At 42.5% G+C, this 23,276-nt stretch overlaps 1 protein-coding gene across 1 annotated transcript in view; it reads right to left on the reverse strand.

The window, feature by feature from the left end:
- Window positions 1–23,276, reverse strand: part of LOC311313002 (chloride channel protein 2-like) — a gene marked incomplete at its 5' end in the record, with an annotated part of 240,753 nt that overhangs the window by 20,984 nt on the left and 196,493 nt on the right. Inside the window, one exon of the mRNA XM_084443013.1 lies at window positions 2,051–2,184. Coding sequence (XP_084299139.1) covers window positions 2,051–2,184 — 134 coding nt within the window. The remainder of the gene's footprint in view (window positions 1–2,050; window positions 2,185–23,276) is intronic.

Here is a 23,276-nt window from a genome sequence, read left to right on the forward strand (position 1 = left end):
GCGTGTGTGTGAGTTAGTGCGTGTATTTCTAGATTGCATTTTGTGTGTTTGAGTGTGTGTGTTTGTGTGTGTGTGTGTGTTTGTAGGCGTGTGTTTGTTTTAAATAATTGCCTCTGTGACAAACTGTTGATTATGTATCTGCTTAAATGGCACAGCTACAGTAATTGTTCTGGCATCGCTGCCTGAAGGAGACAGTCTAGCCAGCCTCCTCCAGAGACCTCCAGAGACCTGCAGAGACCTCCAGAGACCTGCAGAGACCTCCAGACCTCCAGAGACCTGCAGAGACCTCCAGAGTACCTGCTGGACCACTGAGAGGTCATATAGATGTGTGTGTGTCCTACGTAAAAAAGACTGAGAGGTCATGGAGATGTGTGTGTCCTACGTAAAAAAGACTGAGAGGTCATGGAGATGTGTGTGTGTCCTACGTAACAGACAGAGGAAATGTAGATTTGTATGTGTCCTACGTAGCAGACTGCAGCACATGTTTATATTCACAAGGGTCCTCATTCCTGAACGAAGTTAAATGAGTAGTAAAGGGAAAATGCATGTTTAGCCCTGTTTTAAGGTTACATATATATGATCATATACAATGGTTCAGATCAAAACGTTGACAAAGCTAGCATTTTCGAGAAAGTTGATAATTGCTCTACCACCGTTTTGGTCATACAATGGATGTGGATGGGCATCTTGAAAAATCATTCAAAAACATGTTAAACTCTCGATTTCAAAGACAAGAAACTCACCTAGGTGTTAGTTGGTGTTCTGACATATAATTTGCCATAAAGTAAGATTCTAGTTCATCTGGAAAGGCTTTTTTAAATATTTATCATATAACTATTTAGTCGCAGCACATACGTGTGTAAACTTCCGCAAACTAGGTAGCCTAGCAACATAAACAATAACAATAGCTACCGTAAGTAGTTACGCTTCCTGAATCCCCTCTGCGGATTGATCTACACATCTACAACGGTCGCTTCAATACAAGTCAATGGATTTCATAAAATGATCAATAAAACCCTACAGGATTCATACTTTGCGGCGAATTTGATGTCAGAAGACCAATGGACACCAATTACACCCTCGGTGAGCTTCTTGTCTTTGAAATCTAAAGTTTAACATGTTTTTGAATGATTTTCAAGATGCCCATCCACATACATTGTATGACCAAAACGGTGGTAGAGCAATTATCAACTTTCTCGAAAATGCTAGCTTTGTCAACGTTTTGATCTGAACCATTGTATATGATCATAAGTAACCTTAAAACAGGGCTAAACATGCATTTTCCCTTTACTACTCCTTTAAGAAGAAGTTAAGAAGAAATATCTTCTTAACTCCACTTACGAAGTTCACGGGACAATTCTGGCATTCCTGAATGGTTTCTTATCTGGGATTTGTTCTTATCTGAGAACAGGATTTAAGAACGCGGAAATGCAGTCGTAGGTAGGCCAGATTGGAGTGCGCCAATGTTCGCAAGGGCTGAATTTATGAGAAATCCGAGGTGATTGCGTTCACATCAATTCTACAGACATCCTAGGCTTGAAATAATAATCATAATCGCACTCAAAGCGCTTTACAATGGCCTCTCATTCACCCATTCACACACACACTCACACACCAATGGCGGTAGCTGCCATGCAAGGTGCTAACCTGATCATTGGGAGCAATTTGGGGTTAAGTGTCTTGCTCAAGGACACTTCGACATGTGGACAGTCGGAGCTGGGATTCGAACCACTGACCCTTCGATCATTGAACGACCCGCTCTACCAACTGAGCTACAGCCGCCCCCCACAAGTAGCCTACTCATGCATTTAACTAAACTGTACAATTGAATCTGCTCTCAGCACAATCCGGAGCGGGGGATTCGCCCAGGGTGGCATATAAGCTAGAAACGCTACTGTGTGCAGGCATGCAAGAACCTATGCGTGCGACTACATACTGTGCGTGTGTGTGTGAATCAGTGTGTGTAGTTCAGGATTGCATACTGTGTGTTTGTGTGTGTGTGTGTGGTTCAAGATTGCATATTGTGCTTGTGTGTGTGTGTGTGTGTCACCTGCAGCCTCCACCAGGGCCAGGGTCTTGAGGTGTCCGGTGAGAAGCACGTCGTGCAGGTCTCGGTAGCAGCAGTTCAGGGTGATGTACCTCACATCCCTCACCATGATGTCCTCCACACGAATATTATACTTCCTACACCAGGACAGGAGAGAGGAGGAGGAGAGAGAGGGATGAGGATGAGGAGAGAGAGGGAGGAGGACAGGAGAAGGAGAAGGGGGGAGCAGAGAGAGGGAGAAGGAGGAGAGGAGAGAGGGTGGAGGAGAGGAAATGAGAGAAGAGAGGGAGGAGGCGGGAAAGTAGAGAAGAGAGGGAGGAAAGGAGAGGGTGGAGGAGAGGAAAGAGGAAGGAGGAGGAAGAGACAGAGGGATGAGGAAGAGGAGAGGAGGAGAGGGAGGGAGAAGGAGAGCAGTGAGGGTAGGGAAGGGAGGAGGGGAGGAGAGGAGAGAGGGAGAAGGTGAGGAGAGAATAGAGGGAGGGAGAGAGGAGAAGAGCGTGTTTGAGTCACATTTCCAGTCAAGAGAAAATATGTACATCCTGTTCTAGAACACAAGTCCAATCCTGGTTCTAGAACATGAGTCCAGTCTTGGTTCTAGAGCACGAGTCCAGTCTTGGTTCTAGAGCATGAGTCCAGTCCTGATTCTAGAACATTAGTCCAGTCCTGGTTCTAGAACATTAGTCCAGTCCTGGTTCTAGAACATTAGTCCAGTCTTGGTTCTAGAGCATGAGTCCAGTCCTGGTTCTAGAACATTAGTCCAGTCCTGGTTCTACAACATTACTCCAGTCCTGGTTCTTCACAGCTGACTCTGGGAGCTCGTTCTTGCTGTTCTTGAGCTGACTGGTCATTCCAAACTCATCCGGATATCACCACGGTGACAGTGTCCGGGACGCGTAGGAGGTGACATTGTGTGAGCAGATCCTACTGTACCTCAGCATATTCTCTCTCTCTCTCTCTTTCTCACACACACACACACATACACACACACACAGGCCTGTTGGCTATAAACAGACAGGCTTCCTTCCTGCCTGCGTGTGCCAACCTTGCCCCGCCGACACAACAGCAGTGCCCGTTTCTCCTGCCAAGCCCTGGCCGCCGCGCCATCAGTCCTGACGCAGGCCAACTCCCTGTCCCTCTCAGCACCGGAGACGACGCGCTGGCTTCAGCTACATGAACCCACCTCAACAGAGCCCTCTCTGTCGTTTCATTAATAACGCGCTGACAAAATCATTTCCTGTAATGTAGGCCTATTTATTTGTTTATTTAGAAGGATCCCCATTAGCTCTACCCTAAAGTAGAGCTATGTTTAGTGGGGTCCACATTTAAAACCTATGGATGTATTAATCCACTCTTCTTGTGGATGAACAAAACGGGTTCCGCAAAGAAAGGACATGGCATCGATCGACCATAGGATTTTCCATTTGGTTTATTTTGTCTATTTTCATGTGAAGCACTCCGTGCATGCTCTCTGCTGTAAAGCACTTTTATTATTATTATTATTATATTCATACCCTGTGCACAAAAGCAAGGACTAGCATAGTACAGAAGAAACCCACATGTGCCTGCTTTATTGATTTTAGAAAAGCTTTTGATTTTGTAAATAGAGATCTTCTACTGTATAGACTAATGGAATAGGGAGTGAAAAGGGATGTTCTATAGGTCTAAACAATCTCTTCACAGTGCTCCTGTAGCATGTGAGTAAATGAGTCTCTCACTGATTGGTTCCTGACCCCCTTGGGAGTGAAGCAAGAGGATTCCTTGTCTCCCACATTGTTTGCTATAGAAATGATTTGGCGTGTACAATCAAGTCCCTAAAGTGTTGTATAGAGTGTGGACAAGTTATGATAAGCATTTTGTTATATGCTGATGATATTGTGTTGATGGATGAAAATGAGCAGGATGTAAAAAATGTTGACTGGTGTAAAACATGGAGGTTGACTATAAATGAGAAGAGAAATAATACATTTTCAAAGCTCACAAACTCGTAGTAGGAACTTAGTATTAATACTCAAAAACTCATATTAGTAACTAATCAGTTTTATTTTGGTGATAAAAATATAAACTTGGTAAATCAGTGCTATCAAACAAGTCCTATCTCAGTCCAGGCAGAGCATGAGTTATTGGGATATTTAAGACAATTAAGGATACTGGGTTTTTGACTTACACTAAACTTCACCAAGCCTGTGTCTGTCCAGTCCTTGATTATGGTGCAGGGGTCACAAGAGTCACCCTAAATGTGTATCCGTACATTTTCAGGCCCTTCGTTTTTTTGTGTTGTGACCGGAGATATAGGGTGGGAGCCCTGTGAGGTTCGGTTGGCGATCTGTACGGCCATGTTATGGAACACGTTACTTGAGATGAATGGTCGTAGGCCAACCAAATTAATATTTGAAGGGGATAGACAACAGAATGGACCCTGGATAGTTGAAATGAGTGACATGCTCTGTAAATATGGATTAGATGAAGTATTCAGGAATGCTGAGAAAATTGATGTAGTAACATGGATAGAGAGAGTGTGCCATAAGGTCAAACATAACGGATAGAAGAGACTTGGAGTAAACCTAGGCTTCGTACCGTGAGATCAAATATGAGCACTGTACCCAAAACTATGTAGAGTTTAGTCTGTCTAAGAGGAGGAGATTCCTCTGTCCTCAGATTAGAGGGGCCATGTTGCTTCACAGAGGGGTTATGTAGGTATGCTGGGCTGGAAGAGGAGAACCGAGTTTGTCCAGTGTGTGATCTTAAGGTCATAGAAGAGGAGAACCGAGTTTGTCCAGTGTGTGATCTTACGGTCATAGAAGACCAGTATTATTTAGTTTTTTATTGCTCTTTCCATTGTAAAATCAGTGATATGATTTTTAATAGTATACAGTATATATGATTGGACAAGGAGGACTCACAGAGATTGGTTGTTTGAAAAAGAGACATTTAAGGAGAAAGCATGGAACATGAGAAAAAGGGAAATGTACAGATAGAGGGTTGGGGATATCTTGCATGAACTGGGTTAACTTACAGTATGCCTTTGTTTGCTTTTTACTGTTTTTGTTTTGCTTTTTATTATTATTTGCTTTTGAGATGTCCAATGATACCAGAAGCTTTCTGTTACTGAAGTAATATATATTTTATTGTAAAGGTGTCTTACATGATAATCCCATATGGGATAGGCTACTGGATGGCAAGAGACTTAAATAAAGATATCCATTAATTAATTAATTCATTCATTCATTCGGTAGAGTAGGGTCAGATCTAAACCTTTCATTTATAATGTGTGCCTTGTAATTGATCTAACTCATTTGCAATGCAATAAATAGACATTCAATTTAACACCTTGACCATTCTTGCTCTAGTTTAACCCATAATCAATTAATCTTTGCACAAAGTATTGTAAAATTTAGTCAGATAATTAAACTTGTTTGAAGTTTTGGTAATATTACTACACTGTCCAGTACACCCTTCCTCCGTCAGCTAAGTGGCTAAGACCTACTTTACTATATTTATGTTTCTTACCGACATCCGCTAAGCACCAATATTGACCAGGTGTACTGCATAATGTATAACACTAACTAGAAATGGTGCTTGGAGAGCACAGACCTCAATCCATGAAAGCATTTTGTAGCTCTGTGCACGTGCATGTGCGTACGAGCAGGACATGGTTGGTATTGCCACATTTGTTAGGTCGAGAGCTTTATGCCAGTCCAAACCCTGTGTCTCTGTGACCTTCCCATGTCGAGATATGGCCATGAATGACCGGCCATGTTTGGGCGGCTCGTGGACCTGCCCTGTGATTAGGATCTGCTCCAAACTTTAAGGGATTCTACTGTAAGGTGTCCCATGCTACACCCCTCCACGAGTCCCATGAAAGTCCATCTGGTTGTTTTTGCGTAATCCTGCTAACAAACAAACAAACCAAGAAACGGCTCCTGGACTCGCCCCGTGATTCACCCTGTGATTCGGATCTGCTCCAAAATTTTAATGGGTTTTAAGTTGGCCCATGCAACACCCCTCCCCGAAGTTTCATGAAAATCAATCTGGTAGTTTTTGCCTAATTTAGCAGGCTGGACTCAGTGTTTTTCTCCTATAGTCTACGAATGAAGCATCATTAAATTTCACATTATTTAATTTAAATGCTCTGTTATAAGCACTTTGAGCTGAATTTATCTGTATGAAAGGTGCTATACAAATAACGTTTAATTGTTATTATCTGATGTGGGGTTAGCCCGACCCGTCTCAACCACCCTACTGCCAAACATAAATCTCCTGTACCCACGGGTCAGGCTACACCAGCTCCATCTCACCAGCGCCCCATCACCATAGACCTTGATTCCCTGCCCCTCACTGAGACCTGGCATAGCGACGTTTATATTTCTATAAACGAATTCTGCCCACCTGAATATGCCATTCAGCGAATTATCTCCCACTGCACCCCTATTACCATAATGAAACAGTCAGGTGGATCTAATATGAAAAACCTGATATCCGTTCCAGTGAATATACCATCCAGGCCTACTAGTCAGGCGAGCCAGCCCTTTTCTCCGGAAGCTATTTCAATGGCGATCCTAAATGTCAGGTCCCTACCAAGCAAAACTTTTATCATTCCATCTCCATCTCCATCTACTTTTCTCATTAATGATCTTATATGTGAACGTGAATTAGACTGTATGTTCCTAACTGAAACCTGGCTAAATATAAATGGACCAGCAGCCCTCATTGAAGCCTCTCCTCCTAACTACAGCTTTTTTCAATCTATCAGAAGTGGGAAAAAAGGTGGAGGAACAGCCACCATAGCTACAGATGCCCTCAGCTGCAGGACCATCTCCTTTGATGATTTCGCCTCTTTTGAATACCACGCTATTGTCCTAAAATGCCAGCCCCAAGTTCTGGCAGTAACCGTGTATAGGCCTCCCAAACAATGCCCTGCCTTCTCTACAGAATTTTCAGAACTCCTGTCCATCATCCATACAAATTATGATAAGATTATCATCATTGGAGATTTCAACATACACGTAGACACTGAGGCGGACACGAAAGCTAGGAACTTTATCAACCTCCTAAACTCCATGGATTTTACCCAACATATCTCTGAGCCAACCCACAACCGCGGCCACACCCTTGATCTAGTTATTACTAAGGGCCTGACTATCACTGTTTCCTCTATTAGTGACCTCGCCCTCTCCGACCATTTCTGTATCTTCTTCACTGCATTGGTTCCTAAAGTCAAAAGTAGTACTGAGCTGATAGTTTTAGAGAAATAATGACCACAAACAATTCATCAACTCCAGAAGTGGGGCCCTTAGGAACTATTGAAGACTTGGCAACCACCTTTAACACCAGAGTAAGGGCAGCCTTGGATTCTGTAGCACCTATTAAACTGAAAAGGATCACAACCAATAATAAAGCTCCATGGCGAAATGAGGAAACATATCAACTAAAGAGAACCTGCAGAAGTTCCGAGCGTATATGGCGAAAAACCAAGCTACAGGTCCACCATGATATTCTCAAAGAACATCTCTCTGCTTTTAATAAAGCAATAAGAAATGCAAGGAAAGACCACTTATCAAAATTGATATCTATCAACCGAAATAATTCAAGAGTGCTCTTCTCAACAATTGATAGAAAACTATTTTTGACTCTGTATCCTATGACATTTTATCCATTGTTAATGACTCCCTATCTACAGGTGTCTTCCCACCAATACTTAAAACTGCTTTGGTGAGACCCGTACTGAAGAAAAACAACTTAGACACTTCAGTTTTTAGCAATTTTAGACCAATCTCCAACCTTCCCTTTTTGAGTAAAATTCTGGAAAAAATTGTTTTCAAACAGATTAATGATTTCCTAGCTACAAGTTGTACCCTTGACCTTTTCCAGTCCGGCTTTCGTGCCCATCATAGAACAGAGACGGCATTAGTCAAAGTTGTAAATGACCTCAGAATTAATGCTGACTCCAAAGAGCTTTCTGTTCTCGTCCTCCTGGACCTGAGTGCAGCCTTTGATACTATAGATCATGCAATCCTCATCGAAAGACTGGAAAAGTGGGTTGGCCTCTCTGGTCCAGTCCTAGATTGGCTTAAGACCTATCTAACCGGTCGTGATTTCTTCGTTGCCCTCGGTGAATATAGCTCAGGAAAGATCCCTATGACCTGTGTAGTGCCCCAAGGATCGATCCTAGGACCTCTACTTTTCAGCCTGTACATGCTGCCCCTTGGCAGTGTCATCAGGAGGCACAACATTAGCTACCATAGCTACGCAGATGATACCCAACTCTATATTTCCGTAACACCCAGTAACTACAGCTTGGTTGACTGCCTTGTCAAGTGTATTACAGATATAAATGTATGGATGTCACATAATTTCCTCCAACTAAACCAGGACAAAACAGAAGTACTGATCATTGGAGAAAAAGCTGAAAGAGAGAAACTAGCTGCACACTTAAAAACTCTGGAAATTGACACCAATTGCCAGGCTAAAAACCTAGGTGTCATACTTGACTCAGATCTTAATTTCGAAAACCACATCAAGAATATTACAAAGACATCCTTTTACCACCTAAGGAACATTGCCAAGGTGCAACCCTTTCTCTCTCAGGCTGACACCGAAAGATTAATGCATGCTTTCATCACAATCAGGCTGGACTACTGCAATGCTCTACTATCAGGCCTACCAAAGAAAGCAATCTCTAAGCTACAAATGATACAGAATGCTGCAGCACGAGTCCTCACTAAGACTAGACGAAGGGCACACATCACACCAGCCTTAAAATCACTACACTGGTTACCAGTCAACTCTAGAATAGACTTTAAAATACTATTACTAGTCTATAAATCTCTCCACAGTCACTCACCAGAATATATTTCAGACATGCTTGTTAAGTACATGCCCAACAGACCACTCAGATCCTCAGGTACTGAACTTTTAACAGTTCCATAACCCAGGACCAAGAAACACGGAGAGGCAGCTTTTAGTTTCTATGCCCCCAACCTCTGGAACACCCTATCGGAGTGCCTAAGAAGGGCCGAAACAACGGAGGTCTTCAAGCGAGACCTCAAGACGTACCTTTTCGACCTAGCCTACAATCACTAGCTAGGACCTTGAGACACAGAAAGGCAGCCTCAAACCTACCTGTGAATCCTCTGTATACATTGGTATTCATCCTGCTATGCAATGTATGTATATCAAGTAGTGTATAGAAGCTGGTTATCCTGAAACAGGCTTGTTCTGTTCTGACAGCTGTGTTGCTTCAATGACTCAGTGTGCTACTAACCGTTTTCTGCCTCCCCTAGTGCCTCTCTCTCTCCCTCCTATCCTCTAACCAGGTCCAGTGTCAGCTGTGGAGCTGTGGATATCGTAGTATTTAGTACACACACGCACGTACACACAGACACACATCAGTCCACATCCGGCTTAGGCCTGGACCTGATGCTCTTAGCCTTTCTTGCTCTGAAAATTTAATTTAATGTATTGTTCTTTAAATGTTCTTAGCCATTAGACAAATATATTCACGGAGCTTGCCCCAGGTTGCCTGTTTCAATATCTGTGTGGGCTGTATGGCTCTATGTGCTACTAACCCTGTTCTGCTTTCCCTCTCCCTAGTGCCTCTCTCTCTCCCTCCTATCTTCTAACCAGGTCCAGTGGATGCCCCACTGTCACCAGCAGACCTCCCGGAGTCTGATAGATACCCCCGTGTCTGCTGTGGATGTCGTAGCATGTCCGTAGAATGTTCTCTCTCCTATGATGCTTTTAGCCTCTCTTACTCTGAAATGTAATTAAATGTAATGTATTGCTTTATAAATGTTCTTAGCCGGTAGACAAACATACTCCTGGAGCTTGCTCGATTGCCTTGTTGAGAGGGGTCAGGGAAGAATTTTTACAGCTTACTTATCTGGCCCCCGGGTGATTACTGTTTTTTTTCTTCCCTCTGGAATATGTAGAGAGTGGGTCGTATGCCCACCTCCCTTGTTCTCTGTAAAGCGCATTGTGTTGCCTCTGGGTATGAAATGCACTATACAAATAAAGCTTTGATTGATTGATTGATATTATTACCTTGTTCTCAAACACGTTTTCTCCATCTGGATGTAATTTAATTATTACGAACACATATATCTAGGCCTACAGTAGCCTATCTATCTCGGTAACTGACGTCGGGTCAAGACGTGGTGGCTGTTAAGTCAAATGCGCAAAATAACAGTATTGTAAATATATTTGTTAGTAAAGGTGTGGTGAAGGTGAGGGTTTTGCGTTTTGTTTCTGGAACGCATTCAACTGGTAGGCTACTCGTAAACCCCGGAAGTAAATTTGAAGACGGGGCACCAGCTAATGTAGCCAAGTCTGAGCGCAGTAGGCTACATGTATGTGGCTTCAGCACGATACAAAGAAAAAATAAGCTTGATCGGAGGTGTGGACCCATACAAAATTGACATAGTCGCCATGAGTAAAGATCACTCATTGCCAATCATATCCGGACATTAACTATCTTGTGCAAATAGAGCGGCAGGTTTGACAGTGAGTGCGTTCACATGCACACTACGCCGGTCATAACCCGATAATTGTAATAATGCGATTATTGAAATGGTCTTGTGAACGCCTTTATCTGATTTCCAAAATCGGGGTAAGGTCTTAACACTAGAACCGCCAAAGATGTCCATTGGACGATTGTGGGTTTTCATTTGCACATAACTATATTTTAATAAAACCTTTAAGTCCACCTGTCAATGACTTTACCTAAAATTGTGTTCTGTTGCACCCCCTATTGTTAAATTATAAATTAAAAAAACATACACAATATTTTGTTATTTGAATGATCTTGAATATATATATATCAATCAATCAATCAAAGCTTTATTTATATAGCGCATTTCATACCCAGAAGCAACACAATGCGCTTTACAGAGAACAAGGGAGGTGGGCAGACATCCCACCCCTACATATTCCAGATATTTCTTACATAGAGCATAACTGTTGTGGTTTTCACATGCCATGATCTTTAGAAACGTCTTTCGAAACGAAATAGCTTCCTCACTTGCTCCAGCACTAATGCGCACAGCGCGCAATCGTTGCTCCAGCACGCTGTGCGCATGCGTGCTGGAGCGAGTGAGGAAGCTATTTTGTGTCTAACGACGTTTCTAAAGATCATATTACAGAGGCATGGGAAATACCATAACAGGCCTATGCTCTCTATGTAAGCACAACTAGCGATTCATCAAGACAGATTGATGAAAACAACCGTTTCGCGGCAGAAAATAGATTTTTAGAAGCTGCATTCTCGTTGCCCCCACCACCGCCATTACATGGATATACTGGCTCGCGCTGGATTTTACATTTCTTCTACATGCCTCCGAACTACACCAAAGTGATCTCGGTGAGTCAAACGTCTTATAATATGTCGTAAATAAGGTCCAGGTTGTCAAAAACGAGCATTGTCCTTTAAGTTGTAGCCTACAGTACAAGACGCATAGGCCTAGCCTACCGTAAAAAGCGTTGCGTCCATATGCCTATTAACTAAGATAATTATTAATTAGATAAGTATTATGTATCTACGTTCTATGCTGCATCTGTACAGTAGACTACTGTTTTATTTGGATCTTTGGCCAAAATGCTGTTCTTGTAGCCGTTTCATCGATTCTTCTCCTTTTGTGAATATATTCTTTCTCTATATTCTTGTTAAAGTGCGGCCTAGGCTTTATTCTAAAAAATACGAGAAAGGCGTCATAGGCCTACAGACACATACAAATCATATGTTGCTCTTAGCAACATTAAAAACAATGCAAATGCAAATCATGCAAAGTTGAAGGCCACGACTTCATCAGTTAGGCTAGTGTTGGCATGATCTATAGATGCTCAGGTCATAATGTCCGTTGAAAATAATTCCCTCTAAACACAATTTGAATTGTATTAAAATAGGCTAAAATTAAATTTCCACATTCTGATTCCTTCTATATAATAAAACTTAAAAAAAGAAAAGAAAAGTGTAGCCTAGGCTGGCTTCTGCGATGAACAAAACAGCCACAATGTAGCCTGCGAGAGGGCAGTCTACCATAAAGTGTATAGCCTAACCATAATGTAATATCTAGACTACATGCATTGTGGTATTTCTTTATATAGCCCAGCCTGCCAATCAATTGTTTCTCAATAAACAGTTATGTCATCCTCTGAGTCCGAATAAGTACGCTATAGACCGGCAGCTCTAAATGCCTTCCCAATCAATGAGACGTGGTTGTAAAAATTATGTTTTATTGATGAAAAGGGTAAAACTGAAAAACATGGAAAGAGTCATTGCATTGATCGATGCAGTCCGTTCAAATAGGTATCAAAAGATAAAGTAGGCCCATTTAAAATGACCAATTACATCTTAAAAGCCCTTCTAATCTTGGCCTTTGATAGGGTTTTTTCCCGCCCTACTGCCAATTATATCCGGACATTAACTAGTGCATGAGCACAAACAATTAAACAATGAAACAAAAACAAATTTATTTAGATTAGACTAGCCTATCCAACTGGACCACTCCAATGAATGTTGAACGTAGCCTACTTTTATTCTTTAGGTTTTACAGAATAGGCCTACAATGTCCACACATGCATGCGCCATCTGACTAGTTCGCCACTGGACTAGACTATTGTAACCCCCCCCCCCTATAAATTCCTTTATAATTCAAATAAACTGGATGGACCGGTTTCTTAGCCCTGGATCGTGGGGGAGGGGGGTAGCCTACGTTAGCGGGTGCTTTGCCATGACCGGCCATTCCACAGGTGTGGTGTAGCATACTTATGGATGGATTTAACGTCCAAAGTATTGTGCAAGTATTGTATAGGCCCATGTGTAAGAGATGAATGGTTGTAACCATGAACTCAGCCAGAGGTAGGCCCTACTGTAGATTATCAGCATTATCACCAGTCTCAATTGATGCTCTCCTCTAGGCTACGTGTTGCCATTCATTTAAACCACCATCTCATCTAGACTACTTCTGTTGCTGCATTTTTACATTTATGCTTTCATGATTTTAGAGCGCAATCAACATTTTCCAGGATTCCAATAAGTCCATTCATTCATCCAACTTTGTGCTGAGCGCAGCGCAGACTGGTAGCCTACTGTCAAGGATCACGACTGATCTATGAACTACTGTGAAGGAACACGTCTCGCAACTCCCCAGACCATCAAGAGAATTTCAATATGAAAGACCTTTAAGTGGGGTATTCCAGGAGGTAGCCTAATGTAGAAAGTCGTCGGTCTTCATGACGCACTGTTATGCTTGTTTGCTGTGTAGATCCAGTCATAGAAGCGGGCATCTCGTCCGGCGATTTGAAACAGCGGGTCAGTTCACCCATACAAGAATAGCCAAGCGAAGGACAAAAATTAAACCACAAACGTTACTGCTGGTCTTGAAACAACTGTGTTAGCCTAGTTCCATATCAGAACACTCCTCGGTCCAATTCCGTATAGTAGATCAGCCTGTGTCCACGTAGTTGCTAGCTAACTGGTGTGTACATTCCATGAATATCCGAAGCAATTATTCCCTATGTAGTTCACTATATGGGTAACACTACATAGGGAATAGGGAGTGAGTGAACCATTTCAAACACAGTCAGCTCCGTTAGCTAGCTTACTCGTCCTGATGCCATGTTCCATATGAGAACACTCTGCTAGCTAGCTAGTTAGCCTACTGTATTAAACCTCTACTTGTCCCGATACCTTCCATACGAGTTAACAAATATAGACCCGACGACAGTTACAGAGATAGATACTATAGATGGATAGGCTTTGTTCGTAATAATTAAATTACAACCAGACAGAGAACAAGGAGTTTGAGTTCATAGTTGTTAGCTAACTGGTACAGTAGTTAGCTAGCTAGCTGACATCTGACCCATGTGTCACGTGAATTGTGTTTGTTTACTTGCAGTCTAGCTTACAATAGCTTCTCACGCCGTTCACTACCATTCCACATTTTTTCTGATTTAAGGTCCCATGGCGGTTTTCTCTTCCTACTTCTGCCTAAGCACTCCACAATACCACAATACAACGGTGTCATGTTTTACCGAAGGATAAGTGAAGAAGACGGTAGCTATCAGTGGCTAAAGCAGTTAGCTAATGTTAAGATCATTCCTGTAGTTGCTTTGCTGCTAATGCGAGTTTGTCTCTGTTCCTGCCCGAGAAACAGAAGTTTAGCATCAAAATAGCTACAGGAATCATCGTTGTAAAGTTAGCTATCTGCTTTTTAGCCACCGACAGCTACCGTTAATATTATGGAAGCTGCTGTCGTGAGCTAACTTGCTATCACGGTCTTGTCGTGCAGCTTCACAGCCTGCTATTAGCAGACAGCACTAAAGTTGACAAAATCACACTTGCACATCATTAGAATTCCAACCATTTATATGGGATTTATCATTCAACTAAACATGGAACCTGAATGCTACCTGATATTTCAACCTGCTGCCATCAGTGATCTGCACGTCTGCTTGTTTGCGTCATGAATATCCTACGCAATGACATTCCATGTAGTGTCCCAAAACCGGTAAATCATGTAGTTCACTATGAGTAGCACTACATAGGGAATAGGGAGTGAGTGAACCATTTCAAACACATCTCTGGTCAGCTCCGTTAGCCATCTTACTCGTCCTGATGCCATGTTCCATATGAGAACACTCAGTTAGCATACTGTATTAAATTTCTACTTGTCCCGACACATGAACAGATTTCGACCCGGCGACAGTTACAGAGATAGATACTATAGATAGATAGGCTTTGTTCATAATAATTAAATTACAACCAGACAGAGAACAAGGGGTTTGAGAACAAGGTAGGCTCATCTAATTTGCGAGATGAGCTACAGCAATGGGTCAATGAGTAGCCTAGTATTACTGTGCCCTCTATGGCGTGCGAGCGGTGGTGCGGAATGCCATAAAGCGTCTGTTAGAATACCGCGGGTCAAGTTACATTCTTATGTTCTCACATCTGTACTGCCCCCTTACCGCTAAGTCAGCACTGTGTCGCCGTTAAGGGGTTGGCACTGTGTGGTACATGGACAACAGTCCACACCTAAGCAGAGGGGCGTAAGAGACAACCTCTGTGGATAGGCAAGGCTGGTGAAAACGGTCAAAGTTCCAATAACCATAGCCAAGTGGAATTGGGATCCGACCGTCGGTTCCGAACTGGGTGGCTGGTAAGCACTACGGTGTCTGGGATCGCTATCGACTGGGTCACCGGCCGGTCGGGTTGCAGATGGCAGTAAGACCACGAGATGGCCGCCGCGCTTGGCTCAATGTACAGTCAGGCCACTACAAGCCAAAAGCGAATGCGTTAGTTGGCAAGTAGTGCTTCTGTGATCGGTGGGCTTTGAAAAGAAGACACCGGGAAGCAGAAGGCTGTGCTTTCATTCTGGGGTAGCCTGGGCTGAGCTTTCAGATGGAACGGGGTCTAGCCCAGGACTGCTCCCTGGGAGGAAGGTCCGAAGGACTTAAGCGCTCAGCCCTCTTCAGTTTTCAGCCTTTTGTCCTCTACCTTTTGCTATTGCAAGCAGCCCTGCTTTATCATTATAACAGGGAGACAGCTCCAGAGGGGGGCACACCCCAGACTTTCAGTCTGGCCTAGTGTGACCTCCATTGTTCTATTGTCCCTACAAGAAACCTATTCAAGATTTACCGCCCTTTCTAATATCACGTCCGAACACTTGACCATTGATGATGATGTCTGCCTTTTATTATGATGTGTAAATCTGGGTTAGCCAATCAGATCTCTAGCAACGTCATATCCGTGTATTGCTTGAATATAAGACCGCGCAACACCACCCTGTGTCACTTCTGTTGGATGAACCACTCTGTGATTTATCTGGAAGTCCCTTTGCAATCGTATGCTTTCTTAATAAATCAGACTGAACCTTTTTGAGCGACCCTCGGCACAGTTGGCACAATTTACTCTTGATCAGATTTATTTCCACTACAATATCTTTATTATGTCTTAAGAGAATACACTAACCTGTCTGCCAACTGTAGGGTTTAGTCCACTGTGGACCCTTCACTGTTACTGGCCATTATGAAACATGGGTGCACACACACACACACACACACACACACACACACACACACACACACACACACACACACAAAGACCAGTCTATGATGTTACATAATTGTTCCCTTGCTTGAACTGCTTGTAGTGGATGTGCTGTGTTAACACATGCATTGAAGCCCCGGCAGTAGCTGTGCATCTGTACAGGAGAGGTCATGGAGGTCAGTGTGAGGGAGTGTGCGTGGGCTCGTATCTCTCAGAGTACGGCTGTGCTGTACTGGTGTTGGAGGCATGGTGTGTGTGTGTGTGTGTGTGTGTGTGTGTTTGTCTTTTAGTGTGCCTGTGACTGTGTGTGTGTGTGCATTAGGGGTGTGCCGGAATACGAATACGGTATTCGGATGAGTACAAACAGTAGCTTTTTCCCGAATAGTAAATTCGTATGAATATTGTAAAAAATATTCGGGAGGGGGGAGAACAGTCAAATACTGTTTGAGCGAGCGGTACGCGCACGTTCTGTCTGCTTGTTGACATGACACGACGAGGGAGAGAGAGAGACAGAGGCGCACGCGCTTGCCATCTTGCACATGCTGTCTGTCTAGACGTCTAGACAACGCGGAGAGGGAGAGAAAGTTTGGAGCGCGCTGATAGTAGGCACTAGGCAGGCAACGAACGTAAGCAGCACCGAGGGCTTTTGTCCCTAGTTAACTGGTTTATTGAGACAGTTATTGGATTTTGTTTTCTTGTCCTAGCTTACCTGCTGCAATAGCTTATGTGAACTATAGCGTTTGTTTGAGCAGTGGAGGACCGGTAGCTAGCTTGTTAGCTCAGTGTAGTATATCTAGCTAACGCTAGCTATTTCAGATACGCATACTCAACCTCTCACTAGCCTATACAATGTCCGGCGATTTTGAAATATTAAATAATTATGAAAGTATATTTTAACAACTCAAACACAAGTGATCAAATGTTTGATCCATGCCGTTCAGTTATCAGCACAACAGAGTAGTCTAGTGTAGGCCTAGGATAGACTATAATCAAAGTCCTTATCTCTGATATAACAATAATAAACTATTTAAACAGATTTAAAAAATAATAAGAATAATTTCACTACAATACCCCACTTACCCATGGTTTAAGCACTGTTGAAACTTGAGTAGGCTATAGGCCTACAATTAAGCCTAGTCATTTTCCTCGGCTTATTAGCCTAGGCTACATTTAATTTGGCTTTATGTCATATTTGCTGTGCAAATGCATGATTGGTTGAATATGTAGCTTATAAATTGAATATTTGGGTTGTTGGAATATTGTTTATTGAACATTTGTAATGTTCTTTTTGTTCATAGGCCCTAGCGCATAGGCCTGAGCGCGTTCTAGAGGCGCACGCTTTTTTGAACCATTTAGGCCTACACTTTATTGTAGTGACTCACACATGATCCTAATTTGAATAGACCTATATAATTTGTGTTTAATGGTTGTGCTGTAGCAGCGACATGATATGACCCCTCCGATTTGTTTGGAAAAGGACATAGAAAGCAGAAACTTTGGATTACGGACTCCTGACAACTTTCTGAGTTATTTCTGAGTTAACAAGCACACAGTGTTTAAAAAGCCTTTAATCCATCGGGCTATATAGGCCTACAATAAAAACACCAACATGTTTCGGTTTTTATTATAGCCTACATATGGATTAAAGGCTTTTTAAAAACTTTTCCACCCAATAAGTTAATCAATTTGACCGAGCGCGTCCTCACGTTCCGCAGCTAAAATGCAACCGGTCCAAACTAACACAAACCCTACAACATAGGCATGTATTAGTTTAGAGTTTAGTTTATTGGTTTGAGTGTAAAACGTTTATCTTTTCAATTATATTTATAGTAATACATGTTTATTGCTGGGTTTGTGAAAACCATTACTAGCACACATTATATTTTGATTTAGAAAAATGTTTTTCAGTTTCTAACTAAATGTAGAATGTCCCCCAGTTAAGGGTGGTGGTGGGGTTCTGACACTTCATAGTTTGTTAAAATAAAAACATACAGGATGATAAGGAGGAGGAATTTTACTTCATAATTAATAATAATAATAATATATATAAACACAAGGGCGTAGGTTTGCGTATGGACGGTCGGGACGTCCCTACCAACATTTTGGGAGGCCCAAATTGTCCCTACCAACTTTTAAGCAACCTTGTTCACATTATCTTTGGAGTGCAGTTATATTAGATCATTTAGATGACCTTCCCATAGTTTGGAAGGACAGAATTGGCCATACCATTTTGAGTGAGTTAGTTTGCATTATGTTCGGAGTTACATTAGACCGTTAGCCTACCCCTTTCCTCCACTGTGAATGTGCCATCCCAGTATGTTTTTTATATTTTTTAAACTCACGTTTGGCTCGTTTGGCTGAGATAGATTGTTACATTTTCGCTTGATCTGAAGACCAACAGCCTTACAGACAGACACTGACAGCTATGATTCTGACAGCCGTTTAGGTACATCCACCACAATGTCGCCTCCCCCTCTGAAGAGGATGAGGGATATCAGGAACTTTTTCTCCGCAACTGTAACATTAGCGTTAGCTAGGTTAGCTAGTTACTGGTAAACTAAGTAGCTAATGTTAGGCATTAGCAACATGAAAACCAGCTAGGTTGGTGCTAGCTAATGTTACCTAAACTAACATCACTTGTCTTTCCATTGTGGCAAATTATCAACTGGTGATATAAGCTGGCTAGCTAGCGAACTGTTAAGATGGCTTCTATCATCCTGTAACATTAGGATAGCAGCAGCCATTACATTATTATACATTAGCTGCCCACCAGAGATTTAATTGAATAGAACATCACGGCGTCCTCACAACTAACGACCGTTAGTGTCAGCATACTAGCCGATGGGCTATTAGCTAGCTATAGCTTTGTCAAACCCAGTCTGTGCTAGACGGGATGCTAATTTTCTAATTTCAAATTCCCATTAACTTATGCTAAAAAACGTCAGTGATATTAAAGTCGTAAGTTTTGATTTAAAAATAAATATATTGTTTTAGCCTGACTGGGGTTCTTGTTACAATTATAGGGGAAACTGAATACTCATAAGAGCATTGTATTAGTATTATTCAATTTCATAAGTATATACATATTTAAGAGGTTTAACCTCTCGTCCCCAGCAAAAATTGTGTATGCAGCTACACTGTTATATGGTCCCTACCAATGTTGAAACCAAACCTACGCCCTTGTATAAACAGCAGTTCTGATGTGTTGAAAGCACAGCAATTGCAATGCCAATTAATATTAGGCTAAAGAAATGACATTTCTCCTCAGTTTAAACCGTTTTGAACCGACTTCCGGTTTAAGCCCCGCCCACTTCCGAATACGAATAATTAGCTGTCAAATACAGATACAAATACAAATAGTGGGCTCCCGGCACACCCCTAGTGTGCATGTGTGTGTATGAGAGAGAGCTTGGGTGAGGGCGAGGCTGCATGTGTGTATCAGCACTTTGGTCAACCTTGGTTGTTTTAAATGTGCTTTTTAAATCTGAGTTGAGTATGAGAGGGTGGGTGTAAGTGTGCGCACGCATGTGTGTGTCTATATGAGAGGGTGTGTGTAAGTGCGCGGGTGTGTATGTGTGTGTGTCTGTATGAGAGGGTGTGTGTAAGTGCGCAGGTGTGTATGTGTGTGTGTGTCTGTATGAGAGGGTGGGTGTAAATGCGTGTACTGTATGCGTGTGTGTGTATGAGAGGGTGTGTGTGTGTGCGCGTGTACAGTGTGTGTGTGTGTGTGTATGAGAGGATGGGTGTAAGTGTGTGTGTATGTATGTGTGTGTGTGTATGAGAGAGTGTGTAAGTGTGTGCGTGTACAGTGTGTGTGTGTCTGTATGAGAGGGTGGGTGTAAGTGCGTGCGTATGTTTGTGTCTGTACGAGAGGGTGTGTGTGTGTGCGCGTGCATGTGTGTGTGTGTGACAGCCATTACACAAGTGTTCCTATGGATGAATGAGTAGGAGGGAGGGAGATGGAAGTGCTCCACTCTGAAAAGAGAAGCCAAACAGCTTGGGGGTGACACTTCTCCTTTCAGTTCTTCATCCTCCACCTCTTCTGTGATATAACCCCACACATTCTGATTCACACACACACACGCACACACACACACACGCAATCTGCTCCATATCACAGAGGTGAAATCGAAGCATGGCAGCTTTGAGTTTGAGGAGCCGAGAGAGAGAGAGAGAGAGAGAGAGGAGAAAAAAAAGTGATGGAAAGAGTGGAGTGAAGAGAGGAGCCTTCTGCACCATTACATCTGTTTTCTGCTCTTTAGGCCTTCAGCAGCACCAAGAACAACACACACACATACACACACACACACGCACAGTGTGGATGACGACGCCAACCTGGCTGGTCTCTGACTCTAGCTGACCATTAAAGATGGATCAACAGAGGTGAAAGGGTGTGTTTTGACTTGAGATACACAATAAATACACACACACAAAATTGGGTTAGTAAACACACCATGGGATACACACACACAGTCTGAGTGTTACTTGGCACGAAACACCATTAGATAGGACATGCATAGTCATCATTAGACAACTCAGTCATTCACTTTTCAATGGAATTAACTTTTTGTCAAAGATTCAAGTGTGGCAAATGCCAGCAGTAAAATGACAACATAATTACAATACTATACCTCAGACCAGGTGTGAATGAATTCCATGGTCATATCTGTGAAAACAAAGTGTGTGTGTGTGCGCTATGGCTTGGACGATTTGTCGACGTCGTCGACGTCATCAGTTATGCAAATTTGTCCGAGGGTGTAATTGGTGTCCGTTGGTGTTCTGACATCAAATTCGCCGCAAAGTATGAATCCTATAGGGTTTAATTGATAATTTTATGAAATCCATTGACTTTTATTGAAGCGACCGTTGTAGATGTGTAGCTCAATCCGCAGAGGGGATTCAGGAAGCGGAACTACTTACGGTAGCTATTGTTATTGTTTATGTTGCTAGGCTACCTAGTTTGTGGAGGTTTACACACGTATGTGCTGCGACTAAATAGTTCTATGCTAAATATTTAAAAAAGCCTTTCCAGCTGAACAAGAATCTTACTTTATGGCGAATTATATGTCAGAATGCCAACTAACATCTAGGTGAGTTTCTTGTCTTTTAAATCGAGAGTTTAACATGTTTTTGAATGATTTTTCAAGATGCCCATCCACATCCATTGTATGACCAAAACGGTGGTAGAGCAATTATCAACTTTCTCGAAAATGCTAGCTTTGTCAACCTTTTGATCTGAACCATTGTATATGATCATAAGTAACCTTAAAACAGGGCTAAACATGCATTTTCCCTTTACTACTCCTTTAATGCAGAACAGACAGAAAATGAGGGTGAAGACGTGGAGAAAAAGGTGCGACCTAAGTTATCAAAAGTGTGGGAGTACTTCAGTGAAAACAAGAGACGGTGCGATGCAAACTATGTAAAAACCAGTTGGATATCAGCACCACCACAATGCGGGAGAACAGGAAACATATGGGGGCTATTTCTTCGGATGACGGGTGAGTTTAGTTATATGCCTCTATCTTTCAAACATTACTAGCTTAGTTCATGTCCTGTAATACAGGCTGCAGGTAGTTTACTAGCTTTTCTAGCTTATTTCATGTCCTGTACTACGTCTCGTGGTGCGTCCTAGAGAATGCTAGGAAGGGGATACGTTAACACCCACTCTGAGGCGACAATGTCACAAAAACTGTAAATGTATACAACCAGACAACGTTTGATGATGATAATTTAGCTTACTTTGTAGCTCAAAGTGTCCTCTAAACAATTCCGGTTTTCAAGTCTAGCGGCGTTGTGTCGGTTTTATACAGGGTTGCTAATTTTGACTATAGCGCTGCGACTTGGAATCCTGGAGGGGGGGCTACGTCTCCCATTCCACCAACTCCTATGTACAGTAACATTGGTACCAGTGTTGCCAGATTGGGCGGGTTCACGCCCAATTGGGCTTTTTTTTATCACGTTTGGCCAGAAAAAATGCTAGTTAGCTAGCTCGATCATTTATTATCGAAACTGAATAAATTACCGAAACTGAATAAATGTATTGTAAAGGATGCACCGCACTCAGATATCACGCCGCACACACATATACCTATAGACACCAGTGGAGGCTCGTCCATTGAGGCAGGGGAGGACAGTCCTCCTCAGTTTTTGGAGAGAAGAGAGGGATTAAAATATAAATATATTAATTTATTTATTCATAATTATCTCAGTTTTGTTCATAAAGCAGGTTTTCCCTATGGATAAAACCCATTATTGAAATTCTAAAGCTCCAACAGTGACATCTATAACATGCAGCTTGAGGACCCATAGATATCTATGGAAGGGAGGCTAGCCTCCCTTAGGGCGGGTTCTTTTCTCTTAAATCAATGTAATGCCTTTTTGTCTTGCTAATTTGTGATTGGCCAAAACGCTGAAAAAGTACCGCAAGGGAGGCTAGTACTCCGGCCCTGTCTGAACAGGATTCAGATATTGACATTTTATTAGTCCAATCACATTCCAGATTTACCACAGTGAAGGCCGATTGAGTCGGCGTTGATGTCTGTGTTTCTCTTCCCTGTGCCATTGGAGACTTTTTGTGTGTTCGTAGCTCCATAATATAATACATCCGAAAGTATTATGGGACATATTATACATCAAACTGTTCGTCTATTTGTCTTGATTCTAGCCATCTAAATATCCAAGCTGACATAAATACTTTTTGAGCTAGAGCCGTCTGAACACGACAGTTCCACTGGCTGGCTATAGCCGGTAACGTTAGCTACGAGGTGCACGTCAGGCTACGGCATAGGCAGGCGCGCAGATTGGCTGGAGGCGCAAACTGTCGGCAACTCGTCCAAAACATTTCAAGACACTGGGTCACCAGATCGGAGAAATCCACAGCCTGGCTCCTGCTTGCTTGAGAATTGATCGCTTTGCGGTGCTTATTCCTCATCCAGTGATGGATGGGTGGATGGAAAACTTTCAACTGAATGTTCATATTGTTCTGATAATTGTAGGCTATAGCAACTTAAGAGTGGCAGCTTTGACAGCAACCCAAATGAGCTAATCCCATAGCTGTACCATTGCTAGCTAGCCATGAGCGAACTGTTGGATACTGCATTTGCTGTGCAACGTATTCCATTGTCCAGTTGTCAAATCTATTTAGCAACAAACTGTTTGAGAGCCAGCACACCTGTGTCCCCTAAT

Source organism: Borostomias antarcticus, assembly GCF_949987555.1.
Source record: "Borostomias antarcticus genome assembly, chromosome: 1".
Classification (NCBI taxonomy): domain Eukaryota; kingdom Metazoa; phylum Chordata; class Actinopteri; order Stomiiformes; family Stomiidae; genus Borostomias; species Borostomias antarcticus.